Genomic DNA, 23,518 nt, shown 5'->3' with positions numbered 1-23,518 from the left:
TGAGAATCCAATGGTAATGTCATTGGTGGATTTCAATTAGAAATACACAGAAGCATAGGGTGCTATAGAAAATAAAGCATTTTGAGGAATCCATGAGGATGGTAAATAAATTTTCACTAAGTTGCATCAGGAAATTTGCTTTATACTTCTAATCACTTTCCAGACTATGAAGTTTCTCATTTATGTAATTCTGTGGAGTTGAGAGTTTTGTTTGTGGCTACTGAAAAGGTGATTCCAGAATATATTACATTTGGATAATTGCATGCCTTTTAATCATGAGGTATTTATGATACTCTTATTTAGGCTAGGATATTTTGAGAAGGACTGGGTATGTAGCATGTGGGTTTAGGAACAAGATTCAATTTGTTCAAGCACAGTTTATTACCATTAACAATAAATGCTTCATTTAAGTTCTTCATAACTTAGTAGTTTCATGTGAAAAACACTGCTTGTCCTTGAAAGCAGTTCTTTATTTTTCTGATGAAATAGAAAACCTGTTGATTAGGAGCAAAAATCTGGATAAAGGTCTATCTTTAAATCAGTGCTGATAAAAAATAAATTGGAAATCATGACTTTTAGTCATGTTTTTTTAGTTGTTTAGTAGGTTTATGTTACCAAAACCAGAAGATAGAGGTGGCAACTGGCAACATGGCAACTTTCTTAATTGTTTTTTGCTTAAGTACAAGTAACGGGAATAGATATAAAGATTTCTCCAGTATCTTCTATGTTCCTTTCCGTTATTGAAGCTGAATAGAATCTGCTTATGACTACTGACTCCTAGGTCATTTTTGCATATTATGAATGTTACACATGTGAGTATAGGTTTGAAAACATAAGAAGAGACATGGTGAACATGACAACTCTTAATCTAGAGTGATATTTGTTGAAAATATAGTTTATTATACCACAGAAACATATTTTGTTATACAAAGTCAAAATAGTTAGTGTCAAAACAGGACAAAGGGAAATGCTTGAAACAAATTATTGCATGATCTTGTTTTTCTAAAAAAAGATACAGTGAAAAGCTGCTTATAATTTTGAATAATAATTGTCATTCAAGTCCATTGGCATCTGCAAAAATGCAATTGTTAACTGCCTAATGACACATATTTGCATAGTAATAGACTAGCTATTCTTGCTTAATTTTCTATACAAGAATAGTTATTGCTATTTCTATTTCTATCCTGTCAATTAAAATTCAGAATAATTTCTACTACCTGTAGAAGTCAGTAAAGTATTGTTTGTTTGTCTTATTTTTAATTCACCCTCTGCTTTAATTTTCACTCTATTCATTTTTCCTCTGCAGTTTGTGATATATTTGGCTAACGCTACAAATGGAAGATAGCACAGGTCCTATTATAGTGTTCTGAAACAGGTTTTCTTTAGTGCAAAATGTATATAACTGTTGTTTAAAGGCAGAGTTGTCAAGTTTCATGTGGGCAAGTAATTTTCACTTGAATCATCCTCCCATAAGTGCTGCTGTGTGAACACTGGCTGTTCTCCAATGTAAAAGTTTGATGTCATGGGAGTTTCCTATTTTAATGCTAGAGGCTTAGTGTGACTTAAAGTCCACAACTGTTTTATCCATAGCCTTGAAATACATCCATATATCCATAGCCTGGAAATGACAGCAAACCCCTATAACTTTCAGTTTTACTTAGTGGCAGAGGATGCAATGTCACATTTTACATGGGCATAGCTGAGTGCCTCTCTGAAATGCCTGTGTATTGCTACATGCAGCAAATGGAACAAAAGGGAGAAATTAGGGATTTGCATCCCTGATTGCTGAGCTAAGATGTTATTGAGATCAGAGATGTGATGTGGTGCCTCACATGACTGAGTGCTGCAATGGATGGAAACAGAATCTTGAGCAAGGTCAAGGTTAGGGCAGCAAGGAGCTTGTGTGTGAGAGCACAGAGGGATACCTGGAGCTCTGCCTAGGGATGAATGATGAGCCAGAATTCAGGAGGAGGATTAGCCAGTAGATAGACATAAGCAATGTTGATTTTACTACAGACACTGCTCAGGAATAAAGTAAATGAGGCCTTCTTCAGACAACAAGAAGAAGCCTCATGTTTTTAGTCCCTGGTCTTCTGGGGAGACTTTACCACTGCAATGTCTGCTAGAGAGACAGCACAGCAGAGCAAAAGCAATCCAGTAACTTTCTGGAGTGTGTTGATGACAATTTCCCAACACAGATGATTGAGGAGCTGGTGAAGGTTGGTGCTGTGCTGTACCTTGTATTTACAAAAAGGGAAAGTCAGATTGGGGATCTGAATGCTGGAAAATGTTTTGGCTGCAGTGACCATGAGATGGTAGAGTTCAAGATTTTAATGGAGGGAACAGGGCAAAAAAAGCTGCATGTCCTGGGCTGCATGAGAACACTTTGTCCTTTTCAGAAATCTTGAAAGGATCCTATGACAGGTGCTCTGGAATAGCTAGGGGATTTTCAGGTATCAGATCTTCCAAGCTCAAGAACAGTCCATCCTGATGTACAGGAAATCAAGCAAATGGCCCAAGGCAAGTATGGATGAGAAAGAAACTCCTGACAAACATAAGGGAAGGTAAAGCAGGGACAGAAGACCCAGGAGTAATATAAAACCACTGTCCAAGCATGCAGAAATAGGATTAGGAAAGCCAAACTCTGTTTGAAAGTGAATCTGGCAAGGTGTGTGAAGGGCAGCAAGAGGGCTTCCACAAGTACAGCAGCAGCAGGAAGGCAGCTAAGGAAAATTATGGCTCTTGACTGAATGGGGCAGCAAAGCTTGTGACATAAAACATCTGTAACACTGAGCTATTCAATGTCCTCTTTGCCTTGGTCTTGCTAGTAAGATTTGCCTAGGACTTTCAGAGTCCTTGGGGCAAATGGGAAAGATCATAACAAAAACTTATCCTTAGTCATGCCCTTACTGTAAGAGAAATAAAAATTAAGAATAAGAAATATGATAGTATTTCAAAATTTGTGTAATAGAGCTTTTTTTTTATGGATAGATGTAAAACACACAAGGCAAAATGAAAGAAGGGCCAATAGGAAGAAAATAAAGAACTTCCAATATAATGTCCCTACCAGAACCCTTTACATAGTTTCATGAATGGCATGAAGATGAGCTGGGGGAGGTTTAGGTTGGACATTAGAAAAAGATTTTTCACCCAGAGAGTGCTTGGGCACTGGAAGAGGCTCCCCAGGGAAATGGTCACAGCACCAGCCTGACAGAATCCAAAAGGAATTTGGACAATGCTCTTGGGCACATGGTGGGATTCTTGGGGTTGTCCTGTGCCAAGCCAGGAGGAGGACTTTGATAATCCTTGTAGTTCTCTTCCAACTCAAAAAATTCTGTGATTCATAAACAATAAAAAAATTAGATGGGACTGTGCAATAAAGCATTCACTAGGGTAGTCACATTTTAAGTAATTATAGGGTACATGTGTAAACAGTACTATTATTGCAGATAAATAAATAAGTGCACAATGCAATAGTAAAAATATCTGCACAGTGAAGTAATTACCCCTTAAAACCTAGTGTATCAAAATAGAAAGGTAGTTAGATAAATAGTGATGATAAATAGATTTTTATGAGATTATATAGTGTTTTGAAAAAATCTTAGGTTTTGTTTTAACAGGGATGATCAGAAGTCATTTATTTGAGTGAATAAATCAAAATTTAGAGAGTGATTAATGGCAACCTATCAAGACTTCAAAATATATCACCTTACTGTTTTGATTAGCTGATGAAACATTATATATTTCTTTGTTATTAATTAGTATTTTCTGTTAAAATATTGTATGGTATTGTGCAGCTTTGTTCACAGCACAGTTTCCTAAATGTTTCTCTTTAATTTTTTTTGACTTCTCAACCTGGAATGAAAATTCATATATTCCAATCCACATTATTTAATGTTATGTGATGAGTAAATGCAGTCTGCCTTTAAATTGTGATTTTTTTTGTAGACAAGGAAGGATATAAAAAATGTCTCATTAGCACTAGTTTGTAGGCAGCTTAGTAATCCTTCAGTTTTCTGTAGTAAAAGATCTTAGTACACATGCAAATTATATCAATATTTCTTTTAAATACAAGATGTACTAACATTAATTAAAATAATTAAAAAGTAAATTCAAATTCTCTTGTTGCCTTAGTAAGTGACAGCCTGTTCAGCTCCTTCCATTCCCATGGTGTTGTTTAATGTGCAGAAGGACTTTAAGATGCAAAATACAAAAATCTGCTAAAGCAAAAATAAGATTTCTAAGTTAAACTTTTTAAGATTGTTATAGGTCAACTTATGAATTTCTTATTTATTGCTGTTTTCTTAGTTATTAGTTCTGGATAGTTCTTCATGAGTTACTGGATTTGGTGAGAGAAATGGGAAATCACATTCATACAGTGCTATGCTATCAGTTAGATCTGGTACCCTAAGATATCCTGATTCAGCATCATTTTTGTTCAAGAGCCATTAGTGAGCTCTGTGTGTTGTTTTCATGTATATTTTGGATGTAATATACTTTCATTCTGTAAATGTTGTGCATTGCAATTTTGAACTATATCTTGGCAGTTAGGGAGAAATCACAGCATGGGAGAAAAGAGTTTTATTAATCTTTAGAATTAGGCTACATGTTAGAGTTTTACTTAGTCTGTAAGGTGGTTCTATTTAATGATATGGAGGGAAATGTTTTTATCATAAATAAGTGTCATTAGCAGTCCTTGGGGAAAAGCATTGAAACTTTTTTAGGAATTGAGTTTTGTAAAATACTTAGAGGAGTTTTCATGCTGACCTCAAGGCAGAAGATGGACAGATTAATCTGTTGATCAATATCCCTAATTGTTCATTTTCAGCAGAAGTAATACCCAGATCAAGAACCACATAAAAGAACATGTTATAAGGATTTAGCTGTGTGAAGCCAAACAGTGTCTTGAGGCTAAAATATAGATGCTTGTTTCTTTACCACATAGTTAATGACAGCATTGAAATAAATTCATTCTTTAGTCTTAGTTTCTTTGAAAGGTATGAGGCAAAGTGGCTGGCAAAACCCAGGCACCTCTCTCGTCGAGGAGAGGTGCTCAGTAAGGGAATTGCTGAACTCAAGCATTCAAGTGACCAGCACTTTTAATGGGAAGATGGAAAGATAAGTGAAAGAGTCAGCATGTTTCCCCAGAAAAATGATGCAACATTTTAGGGCTATCATAGAGAATGTCAGTTTGAGATATGTATTTTCCCGTAGGAAAAGTTAATCCAAGCATCTTTGCTGTCCAAGGCAAAAGAAATGAATTTCAAGGTATTTCAAGTACCTGATTATACATTTTTAGTAATAATAGCACACTTCTCTGCACTTTGGTGATGCACTAACATCTTTCATAAAGATTAAAACCTGGAATATGCAACTCTTTGGGGAATGCAAGCACTTCCTGCTGTGAATTTTAAACAAAGTCTTCAGTAAAAGGTTTGATTTGTTTTATACTTTGCAAAAATTTTGAGGAGGTAATCTAGCTAGAGACATTTGCTTTCTCCTTTAATGTATATTTTTTATTATTTAAAAGCTTTGGTTTCAGGAGAGCAGCAGCAGACGCTTTCAGCACTAGGGCTGTATACACCAGAGCTGGCTTTGAACTGCAAAGTACAGATCTAATTACACAGCTTGTAACTGTGGAACCACTTCTCTCTATTCTAAATTACTTTTCCTAACTTATTTGCATAATGTAATGCACAGAGATTTTGCCACTGAAATATAATATTCTCTGACACAGTTAGGACAGGCTAAATTAACCCTCCTAAGACTATATTGCTGTCTTACAGTATATTTGAATGTTTACTGACTTCATTGGGGAAAAAAACATCCAACAAGGTGTTATATGTCAATTTTTAGCTAGGGCTGGTTCTTTAAAAACATGTTGTGATGTACAGAGATTACAAGATGTTATAAGATGTACAGAGATTGTTGTCTGTCTGAAAAGTTCGGGTTTTTCAGTCAACAATTTTGCAATCACTTTAAATTTTTTCAGGTGTTGATATGTCATCATTTAACACATAAAAGCCAATGAATCCAGCTGTACATTATTAAATCAGGGGGAGATAAATGTCAAAGAAGAGTGCTGCACACCTAAAAATTAAGTGTCTATAAGAACTGTAGAAAGGCTTCTGGGTAGAGGACAGTTGCACAATTCTCGTTTCTTAGTTATTGTCTGCACACTAAGGTCTTACTGAATGAATGATTGCTGTGGTGTCAGAGTTTGTCATACATGTAGGCAGAAGCTTTAGAAATCATAACTGAAGTTTTATTCCAAGCCTCTGCTAGATAAAAGCAGAAACATGTGCGGGTTTTTTTGTTTACACCTGATGAATTTATTGAAATTTATTGAGTATAATAGGCAGAAGAGAAAGGGAACTCAATGTGGTCCCAATCCATCTGTCCCATTCCAGTTCTTGAAGCACCTATACTGAGTGCCTCTGACTATCAAGGTTTCTAAAGCCCTCAGGGTTGTTTCTAGACATACATTATGGCAGGCAGTAATCAGAAAGAAAGAAAGAAAGAATATTTTACTTGTTTTTAGGTAAAAGACTCCAACTCTTTTTTGAGATCTCTTGACATTCTCAACAGCATGAAAAAAAAAGTAAAAATATTTCTCTTAAACAGTTTGATTAGTGTTTTCATGGCTTTTGAATATTGCATTAGTGGTCCTGCTGTTAACAGTGGTAATATTCTTGTGGGCTTTTAACTGTGAGCATTGCAGAGTAGTTCTCTTCTGTTTGATTGGTTGTTCTTTTCTCACATAGCCAAGTTGTAGCATCAGAATGTTTATCAGCCCAGCATTTGTTTCCAGATCATTTAAGACGTGTCAAATAACACAACTCTTTACATCAATGTTAATCTTAGTACTGTGTGAACATGAACTATTTATGGCCAACAATTGTTCTCTATTTTTAAGGACTTAAAAATTTTTTAAAAATACAATCTCCTCAAAAGCTCTTTGAAAATATTAAATAAGAATGTAGGCAGGATCATCCTTTAATTGCCTTTGAATTACATTAGTTTTCATCAGTATGTCATGTATTTACTAGTTTTTGTCATTCCCATGGGGCAGTATTTTGTAATTAAAGAGTTTTCATTATTTGATTAAACCTTTTTTATTATTTCTCATTGGTCCTGTTTCTTTCTGTCTAAAGGTGATGGTGTTTGTTCATGCTAGAAATGCTACAGTACGAACTGCTATGGCTCTTCGCGAAAAAGCAAAAAACAATGGTCATATTTGTCACTTCTTGTCACCCCAAGGGTCAGAATATGGGCAAGCTGAAAAACAGGTAAGTGAATAATTTACACTGGTAGTCTTTTCAGTCTTGGAATTGATGGTTTTTTACAAAACAGTCCCAGCATGGGAATAGATGCAGCATTTTTGAGCTTCTGGGAAGATTTTGCTTTGAAAAGCCATATGAGGTTGCTGAATTGAGTAGGGGAGCAGCCGTAATAGTAAAGGAAGAGCAAAGTCTTGTTATTTTCAGTTTGTTAAGATAAAACTTATAATTGTGTTTCATGCAGCTTGCACTACTTGACAGTAACTTTCATGTTTGCAGCTAAGGAAGTCTCTAAACCACCAGTTTCAAGGAATATGCCATTATATCTGCTGAAAGAACATTTCCATAACAATTCTTAATTCTGTGCTGTGTGTGGCATTTATATTTGGTGATATCAACTGAAGTCCAAAGATTAGATTTAGCAGTGTCTTTTTAAGATCCCATGAAAAATAAGGTTCTTTCTCTTTCCACAATTGATTTCTCCCCATGAACAAAGAGAAGATACTTACTGTAAAAGTTTTAATACATACGGGGATGCTTTCTTGCACTGGCAAATATATCTATAAACTCTTCCGTATTTTGGACCTGTGAATTACAATCTTCTGAGGGTTTTAGGTTCTTGTGTCTGTTGTTAGTTATAATAAATATGTTACTTTATTATAAACCTCTGAAGAGAATGTGAAAAGATTCATTCAGTCTTAGTAATTATGAATGGAGCATAGATGTTACAGTTGGCAGAATCAGATTTCTGAAACATGGAGAAATCAGGGTAAATTATGTTCTTTTTGGCAAGATGCTTCTGAGAGCTATAATAAATATTTTAAAATTATGCTCTTATAAGTTGATGTCATTATGTTTCATAACATAGCATATTTAAAAGCCCCTCTTTTTCTAGTAGATCCTAGTATCAGCTGTATTATAAAAATAACATCAAACTTGAACTTGAAGACCCCATGTTTCTACTATAGCACTAATTATTGCTGAACCTTTTTTCATTAGATTTCTTAGAAAAAAAACCTGAAACTCTTCATTTATTAAAAATAATGTTAGTTTTTTAATGGTAATACAAGAAAAAAAAAAGCTATTGAAAACTAAATAAGTACTAAATAGTACTTATTAGTAGAAATAATAGAATATTAGAATAATAGAATATTAGAATAATAGAATTAGTAGCAAACTAAATAGTACTAAATAAGTACTATACCAGTACTTATTTAGATAGTCAAAAATTATTGCCAAAGAAATTAAGAAAAATTTTATGCTCATTTCAGCAGTGCATATTTTGTGAGATATCTGTCAAAGTATTCATCCAACTCACTGTGTATGTCAGTGAAAACAGCTCCTGTATCTTTAGTTTTACTTTTCATTAATTAATGAAATTAGATTAAATTAATTAGAAAGCATATTCCTGTGTCAATGGAAACCACAAAAGAGAGGAAAGTTCTAAACCTGTTTGGAATATGTGTGATATGAATGTGGTTTGATGTGCTGTCATGTTTGTTACTTGTGGAAATAGCAGTAGATTTCATCTCTGGGGCAGTGCATCGAAGGCACCGTACTGGAAAGCACAGACAGGGAAGTGGAGGAGAGGGAGTTGTGTTCTCTTTCAGGTTGATCTTTGACTGTGAAGAGCCCCACAGTGAAACTGGACATGTGCAGCTCGTGTCTGCTTCAAGGTGGGAGCAGGAAGGAAGGGACAGAGAGATTCTGGTTGAGATCTGTGGTGGACTCTCTGTCCAGGCAGATGTAGTGGTTGTGACTTACTCTAGTGGATGCTGGCAGAAGTCTCCCCACTTCATTTTCAACCATTATCTGGGATAGTGGCATTATTCAGGCCACCCATGAGGTTCATAAGCTATGCTTAGGGACTGCTTTTGCTTCCAACCAGGCCCCTACTTTGCTGCTCAAGAATTGGTGACAGCCATTTCCATGAATGGCAAATTTCATTGTAATGATTGAGTTCAGTATTCAGAGGAAGGTTGTGATGGTAAACAGTGAGACTTAGGACTTTGGGAGAGCAGTGTTTGGCTTATTTAGAGAATTACACAGTAGAATCATCTGGGAAGCTGCCATGAATCAGACAAATCTCTCTGCTTTTACACTGAAGAAATGGCTTGAATAGAGAGGCTGAAAACATCACTGAAAACAGTGATGACTTAGCATCATGATTCAGGAAGTGAGGAAGAAACTGGGAAAGAGAGAGGTAAATGAAAGTGAGTACTTAAATTGTAAGCTTTACATGCTATTCATAAAAAAATGCAAATAAAATATTGTCACTATATAGGTTCATGTGAAATGTACTTGTTATTCTAAGCAAACTCCCAAGAGAATTTGAATTCTTGTGTGGGAATACCACTCTTTTAATATGAAAATGTAAGCATCATCCCTTTTTCAGGAAAAGCTGTAGACAAGATCAGTACTAATGGTACACACTTCCAAGTGTTCTTAAAGAGAAACTTGAGGCATGAAAATGTAATGTGCAAAGTTATGGAATCTTTCCCAACAGAATTTTAAAAATTCTTATAAATCAGTACCTAGGAAGAGTGTGGAAGATGAGGCAAAATGCACTTACAAATCAGGCTGGTGATGATTGTCTGGAAAAGCAAGAACAAGTGTGACTGTCCATAACAGAACAAATTTATAACCAGATAAGAAGGAAAAGGTGTGAAGACCAGAGTGTTCTGGTTGCAGCCAAGATTGGGTTAATTTTTTCATTAGCCAAGAGGGGGACCTGGAGATTATTCTATACCAACCCACATCATTGCTGGGGTCTGGGAGCAGGGGGAAGGGAGTGTCCTCTGGGCAGAAGGGGCTCCTTCTGGTCATGTAGGTGCAGCAGAGCAGTCTGGTGACACCAGCTCCAGCAGTCACACGTGAATTGTTCCCCTCTTTCTTGTGCCCTGTGTCATTAGTGCTGTTCCTATTACTGTTTGTTTTCTTCCCTTACTGCTGTTTCCAGTAAATTGTTCTTATCTTCACCTTTTTGCCTCCAATCCTCCTTTCCAGCTGCAAGGGGAGGCTGTGGGAGAGGGAGAAGCAGGCAAGCAGTGCATGGTTTGGAGACTCTCAGTGGGGAGCAGTAAACTGGGGAGTATCATCCCTAAACCACAGCATATAGCAATGAATGAGTGGGAATTGTGGTCTCAAGCACGGATCACATAACCTTCTTGTGTCTGTCTTGAATCTTGCAATGGCTGTGAAGAGACAGAACTTTAAATTCTTCCAGTGATCAGTATATGTCATATGCACATATTACATGAGTGTAAATTTGGATTATTTTACTTCTTGTGCATGTAAGTGTGATCTAGATATTGGGGAAAAATACTATTTTTTATTACTGTTGTTAGTATTTTACACAGATTAGATACTGCAGTGTACTTAAGGTTTCCTTCACTGTCACATATAAATAAATCAGTAATGGGAATACTAAAAGCAGAGTGAAGGCCTAGTCATACTGAAATCAGTAGCAAAACACCCCCAGTAACTTTTCCCAACATACTTCCATTTGTCCTCTTTCAGGATCCATTCAACAAACAAAGCTAAATTATATTCATTTCATTTACAATAAAAATTAATTACTTTGTTGATTCTGGCTCTGTTACCTAATAACTATTGTCTACAAAAGGAGTTTTCAAGATATTGAGGGAATTTGTGGTTTTATGTTCTCTGTTCATCAGAAACTTGCTGTTTAAACTAATGTGAATATACTGTATTGAAATAATTATGTCACAGTATGTATCTTTGAGGCATATTTTTATTTATACACAGTTAGCACAATAAAGATACTAATCAAATAAGATATATAGTCTGCCAAAGCAGAACTGTGCATAAACAGCCATCAATTATCATAAAATGAGTAATATGCCAGCAACATTTCTCTGAGCAATTAAGGCTCTTACATATGAAGACTTATGAGTTCACCAAAGATTTCAGTGATTAGAGCATGTGGTGGGTTGTTATTAAAACTATTACTGTTCAATCTAAATTTTATTTTTCTTTCTTAGCAGTAAATATTTCCAACAGAAGTGGCTATATTAAGAGCAGTAATGTATGTGCATCTTACCAAAGGGTTTTACCATCATGTATTTTGTCAAGGGAACTTTCAGTGCCAGTATTTTTAAAGATTTCAAAGTGTAACAGATAAAGAAAGACACAAGGCACAGTGAAGTCAAGTTGGATATGAAGAAGTTAGTTATTTTTCTTAACTTTCTGCTTTCTTTCCAATAACCCATCCTGGAATTAGACACCAGAGCCTGGAATAGCAGTGCCTGAATCAACTACAATGCTGCATTCAGGTATCCTGAAAGTCCAGAAGTTTTCTCTTTCAATGGTAATTCTAATGCTGGAGAGGTTTACTGGCTAAGGTACAAACTTTAGTACCACATAGGTGAACACACAGAGCCTACATTTACAGCCTTAAGTGATTGTCATCAGGAATTGCATCTGTACAGTTTTCTACCATTACAACTGTTAGGAAAAAAAAAAGAAAATGTTATTGCAGACAACTGTTGTTCTAAACAGAACAAGTCAGAGCTGTAGAAATACTGCAGGGACACACTAATGGATTCATAGTTTTTGTGTACAAGAAGGACCAGCTGTTGTGAAATGTTTATAATGTGATGTAGGGAATTGAGCAAGGCACAAAATTCTGTTTGAGCACTAGTAACAATTTCTAAAATGTTTATAGCCTTGACATGTGCAATTCTTCATGTCTGAATTGGCCTGCCTAGTGCTCTAGACCCAGGATCTTATGCTAGTTCTCTTCATTGACTTAAATTTTTTTGCCTGAGAAAGTTTTTATTAATTGAAATAGCAAATTATTGTTGTTAGAGGTAGATCAAGCTACTCAGAAAGTCTTTCAGTGGCAAAGTTAGAGGGGCCAAGAGATTATACTGGGCAGAGCATTCACACTCCTCTTCCTTAGGCATTGCTGTTCAAAGCAGCTATTGCTCTAGACAGACTGTATGTCTGACCTGGTACCTGGTGTAAGCATTTCTTACCCCTCACACCATAAATCAGATACATTTTATGCAATAAGTTGAGTATTAACACAATAAAACACAACTATTAAGAGCTTTTCTAGGTTCTTTTGACCTGGTTTCTTTGTTCCTGAAACCTCCAAGATGATCTGTAGGTGGGCCAAGGGGTGGTGTGGAACGATCTGTCCTTGAAAGCACTTACCATTCCTTCAGAATGTTTCTATTTCCAAACTGTACCTTTAATCACCATGTTCATATTTTAAATTTTTGATCACTGGTACAAATATTAAATATCCATAGGTCAAATTGGATCTCTGAAGACATTGACATTCTGTCATGTGAAAGTTCCTATATATAATTAATTTCTTCAGTCATCATTGGCTGATTTTAATCTCTTTAATAGATGAAATTAATTTTATATAGTACTTAATTCCCAATGCTGCATCATATAAATGAAATTTCTGACAGAAGTTTAACTGTATTATATCACTGCTGTGTGATGCAGAGTGATTAATCTAAGCTTCATAATGATAATATCATGTTTGTCTGACAAGAGATATCTTGCATAAATGGATGTTTATTGGCACGGTTCCCACATTTAGCAGACTACAGGCCATTCGGTCTTGCCATTTCATTTGACATGAAATTTAGCAATACCTGGCAGAGAATAATCTTGATAATGTAATACAGTCCTTGTTTTGTATTCTATATGTAGTTTTTGCTGTAATGGATAAATAACATACTTAAAATCATCTGAAATCCAGTATATGACTTACAAGAATAAGTAATACTCAAACAGTCCTAGTCTAGACATAGCAAATGGAAGTAAAGGCTACTTCACAGGATGAACTGAAAAAATAGAATAGTTAAAAGCGTTGTATTCTTTACTGGCCTTAAAAATCCAAAAGCAATTACTAATCCTCTTAATTATCTGTCAAACATTTTTAAACTATTAGAAATTAATTTTTAGAGAGTATTCATCAAATATTTAATGTGTAATCATTTGCCTGACATTTAATTATTTCAGAGCAATCCTAATTTTATTTTTGTTTTACTAATAACATATCTAATATTTGATATGCCATTAAAAAAACTATAAAAATAAAATGAGGATATGTATTCAAATACATTAGGCTATAATAAATGTCAAATATATATTGAAGTTTCCTATTTGTTTTATAATTACTATATTTTTTTATTTGTGAAAAATATTTGCTAATTGTCTCTCAGAGAAGGAAGTGAAACACTCTGTATTTCTTTCATGGGATATTTTATTCTGTAGTCCTGCTTGAAGGTCAGAGACAAAATTTACAATAAGATGTGATCCTAAAAATTCAGGTGTTAAAGAAAAATGTGTTCTGTACACAACCATTCCACTGTTTTAATGAATCCTGAGCTGTGGAATTTAGCATTGTTATTCAGATGGACACTTCGATTTTGGGGCAGCTTTTTTACAGAGGGATATATTGTGAGCAATAGAAAAATATTGCCTTAAGTTTTTTTAGCAGTATTCCTAGATATTAAAGTTAAGTGTTAGCTGTTGTATACTGAAATAAAAAGTTGACAGAAACAATAAATTTCTTTTTGGTTTTGCTTTTCCTGACCTTTAAAAATGAAAACCGCTTGAAGTTTGATGTATATTTTTGTTATTATAATAGTTACTTTTTTATGTGTCATTCTAGAAATTGTATTTGCACAGCTTTAGGTTTGTAGTTCTATTTTCAGCCTGATGCTCTGTGTAGTCCTGTGTATTGTTTACAGCCTGCTGGAATTTTCTGGTGTTCTTATTGTGAATCAGAAGGTATAAACTATATGGTATGGACTGAATTCTGTTATCAGCTGTATTTCTGAAAACCAGTCTCTTATCCAAGGATTTCAGACTTCTTGTCTCTCAGACTCTGATAGTACAGCACTGATGTAACAAGTAACAGTCTTCTGCTATCCTGTGAAAAAATAAAATGGACTTTTCCCCCCACTAATAATCTATGGGCTTGATTGTATATTCTGTTTTATCTATCATGAGTGTCAGCTTGATATGCAACAATGCTTGGTTTCATCCTGTTTATTACTGGAAAGCCACCTCATGAATATTTGTTCTACTTCCAGAAGCTGCACCGCATTAGTAATGGATCTCCTGCAAGAAAAATGGGTTAGCAAACCTTTTTCTAGAATGATCTCTGAGGTTGCAAATACAGCTGACAGGGCTGCTGATGTTTTTCTTCAAGGAACTACTGAAAGAGGTTTTATGCTTTTGTACAGAGCTTCTCAGCTATTTCAGAGTTATTCAGGTTAAAATCAGTAATGGATTTAACCAGTGTAAATATAAGATTTAATGCCTTTTCTTACTAATCCTCCATGGAAATGCTCTGATAAACTCTGGGATAATGTGTTGCCTATAGCATCCCCTTTCATTGTTGACAAAATTCCTATTAAATACTAAATGTGCTTAGTAAGATCATTTGAAACTGTTGTCATATTTATAACATGATTAAACATCTCTCCTTAAATGAAGTCTACTGCAGTCTTCTGCAAGGTAGTGCAGTCTTTGCATTCAGTAAATTCAGACCTTAAGGAAAATAAATTTGTTTAAATGTTTTATTAGTGCTTCAAAATATAGAAACTGAAATTCAAAGTTATACTGTTTAAAAGAATGTCTTTAATAGGTAATTCTCTTTAAATCTAAGGCTTCTTTTAAAATATACTGAAACTTCTTTCTCTGTGGGATATGGGAAGAATATTAGGCTAATAGAGGTTCCTTGATGTCAGGCTATGACACTGCTTGCTGTAATTTGTAGTTCTAACAAGTTATTTGGTTGGTGCTGCAGTTACAGGGGTTTGCACAGTCAGTAGCAGCATATGTGTATTTTTTAAAATCAGCATAAATGTTAATATTACTGTAAAACTAACTGATTTAAATAAGTGAATGTATTAAAGGTGTAGTACATTTTCCTATTTTCCTATGCATTCTTAGCTATTTCTTATTTTTTGCAAAAGCAATTGTGATCTCTTTGTCTTTCCTGAAGTCTTGACTGTGAAAATCTCCTTCAGGTAGTTATTAGGATGCTTTAGCATGTAATCCAGATCAAAAAGTTTGCTATATCTTTTCCCAGTAGTTATTAATCAACAGCTTCCCTGGATAAGAGGATTTAAACTTGAAATCTCATTGATTGTATCAAGTATATTTGGATTTGAATAGCTGTGCTAATCATAAAGAAACAAATTATCAACTTCTGAGACATTTGGGAGGGAAAAGCAAAACCAAAACTAGTATGATTGTTTTAATTTTGACAAGTTTGGAGACCAGGACTGCATTCTTTGTACTTCAGTAGAACAGCCTATTACCCGCTTTTCATTTTTGCCAGCACTTGTTTTCACCATGTGTAATTAGGTCAGGTGTATATTAAAAATATGTGAGGTATCTTGAATGGATAAAGCTCCCTTTTCTTCATTTTGTTCTGTCATTTAACAGGCTAAAAGGCAAGCAATACCTGGTTAGTGGTGAGCACTCCAGCAAGAAGAAATTATAAATAGAGCATAAGTGCTCTCTGCCCTTGCCCCTTTCAGCCCAAAGAGCTTGGTTGCTTCAGCCAGTTTTCATCTGCTTTCAATCCCCAGACCCCTAGGTCTTGCTTGCTTTTCCAAAACGTGCTAGTTAGTTCTAGTTTGCAGTGTGTTACCTTATGCAATATGTTCACAGTAAGACTGTAGACAATTTTCAGGCACCTTTTCTGCATAAGATGCACTAAACCATACTGACAAATGATTCTGATCACCTCCAGTTTTAGTACCTTTGTATGGAAATCATATGCTGACTAAAAAATAGTGTTTAAAGAGATCCTATCTACTTAGAAATTCATTTGTCAGGAAATAGTGTAGCTACAGTAATTATTAGCAATGAAGAGTAATAATTGAAAGTTAATAACAATTGGAAGGGTTTCTGTATTGCACGCTGGCAGTCAATGCTGCTTGTTGATCAGTTGTACTTTGTATTTCATGGTGATTATATTGTTCTCCAACAGGCTTGATGCTGTTCAGTGATTGACATTCTTTTAGAAAACATGTTTGATTTCTTCTACAGTAAATAACAAAAGTAAACTTTGCAAGGTTTGGTGAATTGTATTTTGTTTTATTTTTTTTTTCTAGCAATCACACTTGACTTTAAAAAGTTCATCACAAAGTACTATTCTTCAGGGTTATAAATGAAGGATGCAGTGTCTTGGTTTTTTTAAGTGGTTGGAGATTGCTTTAAAGATTCAGGCCATCAGAGAACACCCTTTGTAGTTGTCTTTACTGAAATAAAATTCAGAACAAAACCTGTAGTTCACAGCTATTCTGTAGAATAAATACATGTTCTTTCTTCTAGAATTGCTTGATGTTTTTCCTTCAGAGTATCACTGTTAACTGACTCTGTGCCCTTTGCTCCCTGAGGATTCATGTAATTTTTTTTAAATTGTAAAACAATGAAGGTATAGGATATTTTGAATTGTTATTTTTTTAAAAATTTGAGGGTCTGACCCATTATAATTGAAAAATACATTTTCATAAACACCCAAGATGGCAGAAAACATCACTACAATATTGGAAACTGTCTCACACTGTCTCTTTAAAAACATGGTTAGAATCAGTGCAAGTAAATAGATTCACCAGAGTACATTTAGATGCTTGATTCAGGTTTTCATGTAAAAACCATGATTTTATTAACAAGTGGAAAAAAAAATTGGATTTCATGTCATATTCTTGATTTCATTTTTTTCAAAATAATAAAGCTTTTCAAATATTAGTTTCATTATGGTTTGATGGAATTGTTTAGGTATGTATGTTGACTATTTCAGTTGTCATTCACTTTCTACTTCCAACTCCTCCAAATACCATTGTGTAGGCAAATTTCATCAGGCTTTATAACTATTCCTTTAGTTTATTTGCACAAGATATAGAGTTGTTCAGAACTGGACAGAAGTGTTTTTGCATTGAAGCTTGCAATGGCATCTAATAAAGATGAACTGGGAAATAATGAGTAGAATGGCACACACTTTCAAGACTTTTAAATGAAAGAGTAATTAGAACAAAACATAAAGAGGAAGTGATTTCAATTGGATCCACATTCCAGTAATTCCACATACTGAGAGCCAGAGGTGCTTTGGAGAAAACAAAATAAGTTAAAAAGTAATTAAGCATACTTCTGAAAAGTTGTGGAGATTTATTTTTAGAGAACTGCCAAATATTTATTGCCATACATTTCTTTCTGCAGTCTAAGTTTGATTACATGTATACGCAGTCTCTGGTTTTTAGCATATCTGTTATATTTTTATGGAAGCCTTGGTATCTGCAAGATTAGTTGTATCTTCTTTTATCTTGGTTGTTTTAAATTCATCTTAAGATCCTTTGAACTGGAATTTCAAAAGTCAGACAAGAATCAGAAGAAACCCTGCTTGTTGGGAATCATTGTCTTGTAGAAAAGCATTTTGTTGTATAAAGCCACAAACTGCTACTCTTTAGAATGTACAGATACCACTGCATGTCACCTTTATCAAAGTAAAGTTAGAATTTTGCCTAAATTTGCCAAATCTCTTTTGAACAACTCAATTATTTCAGAAACTTTTTTATTGTTGCATCAAAACAAAGAGAAACTGATTATAGAGTGTTTCCCAAAAAACATAAAAATCTGAAAACCAGTATTTTTTCCCACAACTGAGATTTTTTGAATGAACATCATACAAATATGTATTTGGATAAATCTTACTAAATGTACCATGTTGTAATTTTTGGCTTCTTTGAGTAAAAAACTAGAACTAGAAATTATGTATTATGCTAATGGGAACTAGAGTAACAGCATCATGTTTTTGACAAGTGTAGAGTATACACAAGCTGGGTATGAACTATATTGAAACTGGTAGTTAACAAAATTAAGCTTACTGTGTATTGTGAAATGAAAATAAAATTGCTAAAAATATGGAAGGCAGATTTGGAAGTATAGAGTTTGTGAGAAGATGCTGGAAGGGTGCAGATAGGCAGGCATCAGTATTAGGGGACTTGTGAATTTCAGTGCTGAACTATGAATTCTTAAACAAATTAATGTTCCCCATTCCACCTATCAGACCTTCATCTCTGGACAATACCAGTGCAAGTAGATAAAGAAATAATTTTAGCCAGGAAAGCAAAAAAATGAAAAATTTTTAAATTTTTAGTACTTGAGAAACATTAGAATATTGAAACATGTTTGAAGCATTACTGAAAAGAGTTACTTACATGTAAGTTTTGCTGTATTGTGATGGTTTGCCACCTTGGGAAGAAGAAAACTATGGAAGGGATTTCAAAATTTTTTGTACAACTCATCTGGTGAGTCTTTTCAGTGACAGAAGGCAGAAACTGTGAAAATATGAGTCACATATGAAAATATGTGTCACAGTGAAAATATGAGACTATGTCCACATAGTCCAGCCAGAAAATTCCTTAAATATGGGGAGGCTTTGATGAAGCTTAGAAAGGGGTTCTAAAAAAAAAAAATAGTAAATTGTCCATGTTTTCCAGTCAATACAACAGGACTAAAACCAAAATAAAGTTTTCAGAGCTAAAACTAAGGGGAAAAATATATATATACTTTTCCCTAACAATCAAAAAATATCTTCAGACAAGAAAACAAAATACTTGTTACCTGTGGAAAGATGTTATGTGTACATCTGCTGATTGCCTGGACTCAGCAAGAGCTGAAATAATCCACCCTGCACAGCAGCAAAATCCTTGTGACCAGAAGAGCTTGCAGCATCCTGGTTCTTTGAGGGTGATGTTTGCTGCTTGCTGCTCAGTTTTCACTTATAGTAGAGGTTTTTTTCCAACTAAGGAAATGTAAAATCTTATCTCTTTGAATAAAGATCTTGCCAGCATTTTTAAGATGCCTTCTTGATCTCTGCTAACTACTCTGAGGATCTGTCCTTTTCTGTTGGGGATGGTGTATGATCTATGAGTGCTAACACTATGAGATGAAACTTGAATTTGCTGTCATTATTGCTGTGTTTGAGGTTATGACCTCTGGTTAGTAATTAGTGTGCTCAGGATTCCTCTCTGTCTTTTTTTCTTTTTCTAAGACAAAAACTGTTACTTGCATGTTTGGAAGTTCTGAAATATTGAGAACTGTTGACAAAATGCTAAAAACCTAGTACTGGAGGGCAAACCCTGAGGTTCTTGAATTTGGAGTATCAAAAGCATTGCAAAAGCCTTCCAAAATTCTTTGAAATAATAATAATAATAGCTGGGGAATCAAAGGCCATTGCATCAAGGATAAAAAATGCTGCACATTTTCTTTCTGTGAGGATACCTCTGGCTTTGATATGCATGAATTTTGTAATCAAATGTAGAATTCTAGGGCAAAGTCTTTGATTCTAGTGATCACTTTTTCCAAGTATTGTGCTCTGTATGTTTATCAAGGACAACATTCAGAAATCTGAAGTGTTTGAAACTTAATATTGTATTTCCCTGCTTTCATTTAAACTGTGGTATTGCTGAATAATGGAGCAGAGCCCTAGCTGGTTTACAGTTGAAGGATCTCATTGGAAAACATACTAAAACTAATGGAAAATAGACTGTTGGCTTTGGAGTAAGCCCTGAGGACACAACTTAATACAGCACAAAATAGTGTTTCATAGAGAAAACACAGCACAGTGTTTAGCTTTTTGCAGGTGTGGATATTCTGCAAGCTTCTGGAACTGAAAGCTATTAGAAAATGCAAATGTGTCCCAGTGATTCAAGGATTTAAAACACTTATATAGATACACCAGTATATAGATACACCAGTATGGCTTATAATTCTTTTAATGATCCCTTACACTCAGAAATTACTTTCTGGGCTCTTGTTCAATTGTTATGGCTTAGTTAAAAAGTGTTTTTACTGCCTTGTAACATTGAAAACATACCCAGTTTCTTCCTCCATTGGCCTGTAGTTACAAAACAGCTGTAAGAGTTATTTTCAGATATTCCCTTAGATTTTGTTCTTCTGAAGGGGCATATTGCTTGAACTAACTACTAAGACCTCTTGTCTAAGGGAAATATCCAAGGTGATTGTCCTAAGAGACTCCTGTACTTTTTAGAGTGCTGTACAGGTCTACAATTCTTTGATTCTGCATCACATATTTATTGAGTACTGTCAGATTTACTGAGTTGGCAGTCATAGCCCTATTTATTAATTTTTCCTACCTGTTCCAGTTTCTTTAAATTTCAGATTTCCACACTTGTGAAGAAAACAGATATTGAATGAAAACAGATATTTTCATAACTAAAATAATTAAAGGGTGAAAGATAGCCAGAAATACCCAAGACTATTAATAAGCATGTAAAAGGATAAGTGATAAAGTGATATTTAACAACCTAAATAATATAGCTAGAGCATTTCAGAAAAAACCCAAGCTCTATAAGATGCTGTCCATGCACAAATTCATGTTCTAGGTAGAGGCTTCATAGTTTTAGTCATGAAATAGAACTAGTATTAGTAAATAGTTGAGAACTAATTTAATCAAAAGAAGTATATAAGGTTATTTCAGTTATGTATATATGAATTTCAACTGTAACAAAGGCTTTGGTTTGGGGAAAAATAAGAGACTACAGGAAAATTTTGCTGTTAAGGATTGAGCCTAGAAACCTCTTAGCTGGAATTTAAAATATTTTCAAAGTATTTTCCTAGAGTGGAAATAAATGTGTCCTGGAATAAGGGAGGTGAAACACATCAGTTACAATTTTAAGAAAACAAAGCGAATGGAGATTTTTCTTTCATTTTTCGAGTCATAGTTTTCAATCCTGAGTATTGAGAGCCACCTTGTGGCAGTGCCTTTTAATGCACATAAACGGCGCTGATTTGATGGTCGGCAAAGGCCCTTGATCCTTGTTTCACTTCTCTGAGCATTTTGATCACTGAGAATTAAAATGCGTTCGACTTCCAGGCATCTGCCTGAGGTGCTGCACTCTTCTTGACTCGAAAGACGGATTCTTAACATTTGTATGAAATTCCTAAGATAATTTTTTTCTTATTCCCCTTCTTTAGTCTTTCCTTTTTCTCTTCTTGCATCCATTAATAGATGGTATTATAAACGCCGGACAGATAAGGTACAAGTGAAATAATTATAATGTGTAATTTACTTGCATAGTACATACACATATTTCTGTATAGTAATGTAATACAGGCTCCATTCACTTTTTCTTAAAAGATGTAAAAATTCTTGACCAATGCATATTTTAGGAAGCTTAAAAAATTGACAGTTTTAAGCATTTATTTGTCTATGTCTTTTAGTCATTGTTTTGATTACCAGAATAACACTTAATAGCGAATAGGAAAAGTCAATATTTCTATCTTTCAAATTTGTATTTCCCCTTATAAAAGATTTGTATGAAATTAGCTTCTGGCATCAGAACAGGGATTAGATGGAGAAAATGCATGAGGATTAATTGATTACACTTGAACACAAATTTTTCAAAGGGTTCTATGAGTTTCTGTCTATTTTTGAGGGAAAAATATCAGCTTTTTTGTGACTGTAAAGGGGCTGATGTAAATATGGGACTTCATGAGTTAAAGCCATAATATAGATTTCCTTGAGTTCAGTTTTCTGTTCTATAAAGTATATACTGTGTGTAATGGTAGAGGTTGAAAGAGGGCCAATACTCTGCAAAGCATTTTCTTTTGGGATTTTGAGGGGGTAGGAGTGAAATTCCTCATAAAACTTTTATTTATTTCTGGTATTAATGGAAATCCCTCTTCCTCCATGACTGAATTTGTACTCAGGAATCTCAGACAACTTTGGGATTTCACAGTCAACTCATTTTATCAAATACAAAATAGTCTGGAATTTTGCTCTCAAACTTAAAAATTAAACCAATAACTGTAGAAAATTGGACAGATAAGAAAAAAAAATCACTTAACACCTCTTATCCTTTTTCTTCTTAGGGAAAAATTGAGATTAAGTAGGCATTTAATACTGACCACAGTTTGGGAACATTTTGGTTGGAGTATGTTCTTATCAGCTGTGTCACATGGAGAAGAACTGGGTTTTGTCATACTTTCAAGTAGCACTATGACCTGTACTGAGTCTGGTGATGCCAGACTGAATTTGTGCATCTGATTGTCCATCACAAAGGAAGAGCTATAGGAATGTAATTTTGGGGTTGCATAATTACATTTGGGGGATCTAACAAGTCTGAAGTGAGTTTGTGGTAAATAATGTCCCCTGATTAAGTTGCCATTGTCATCCATAGAAAGGATGTAAAGTTTCCATTCCTACATTTACTATGATGTTCCTTAGTTCTGTTATGTTCAGCATTTAAAACATAGGATCATCTGATTAATTTTAATGTATGAGTATTAGAATAAGCAGAGATTAGTGTGAAGGCAGATAATTTAAGTTCCAATTTACTTGGAATATTGAGTGGTAATTAAGAGCTATTAGTGATATGTGCCATCTGGGAGAGTTGGGAAAATGCCACCTGAGTCAGTTACAATAGAAATTTGTTGCAATGGAAAGTTATTTGAACGTCTAATTTATCTTTTATTCTTTCCAGGATAATTCTTGCTCATTAGTCTAAATTTGAAACATGGGGTGCTTTTCCAGCTGAAATTATAGCACAGGAGTTTTAGGAGACTGCACATAGTAACTACAAATGTGTGATGTGTCTGAGCTGCTGTTGCAGTTGGGGAAGTTCAGTGTGCTTCAGGCAGTGGAGCCTGAGTTCATGCACAGCAGACATGGCAGAGAGCAGCAGCCCTGCACAGGCTCTGCTGCCTGACTCCCACTGGCTGTGAGGGTGCTCAGACTCCTCCTGCAGATGCACAGATCTCTGTGTTGAGATCGCAGAGTTGTAATCTCAAACTGAACCCTGCCATACCAAGCTGATGTCAAGTGGCCTGGCTCAAAGGGTCACTCAGTTGCTCAGCTTTTACTTAGAGATTTCTCTGCACCAGACAGCATTAGCCAGCCCTCTTAGCTTCCATACTAGCAGCCTGCAAATTAAACTATGATGAAACTAACTTCTTATCTTAAATGATGCCTTCTCAAAGAAGAAATAGAGTAGGGAGTATGTTCTAAGTTGATCTCATGAATGAAAAGGCTATGCCAAGAATTACAAGTCATCAGTTTATTTCTACAGGTACTAGCAGAAAGACTGTCTGATAATATTATAGAAAACAGGCTCAGTAGGTTTCCCTCTAGCAAGTGGTCACTGGGGTTAGCAGAGATACAATCAGTGTTACAGGTCAGTGTGGCCCCTCTCTTTCCATTCTGTGTG

General features: G+C 34.9%; 1 protein-coding gene across 1 annotated transcript in view; it reads left to right on the top strand.

Annotated features, from left to right (window-relative positions):
• The window catches only part of ASCC3 (activating signal cointegrator 1 complex subunit 3), a 250,900-nt gene that overhangs the window by 116,255 nt on the left and 111,127 nt on the right, over window positions 1-23,518 (top strand). The window contains exon 14 of the mRNA XM_071446475.1: window positions 7,155-7,289. Coding sequence (XP_071302576.1) covers window positions 7,155-7,289 — 135 coding nt within the window. The remainder of the gene's footprint in view (window positions 1-7,154; window positions 7,290-23,518) is intronic.

Source organism: Agelaius tricolor, unplaced genomic scaffold (assembly GCF_023055355.1).
Source record: "Agelaius tricolor isolate 1412-34295 unplaced genomic scaffold, bAgeTri1.0.p SCAF_1, whole genome shotgun sequence".
In the NCBI taxonomy this organism is placed as follows: domain Eukaryota; kingdom Metazoa; phylum Chordata; class Aves; order Passeriformes; family Icteridae; genus Agelaius; species Agelaius tricolor.
The sequence above is the reverse complement of the archived record's forward strand: the minus strand, read 5'-3'. Positions and strand labels throughout refer to the sequence as shown.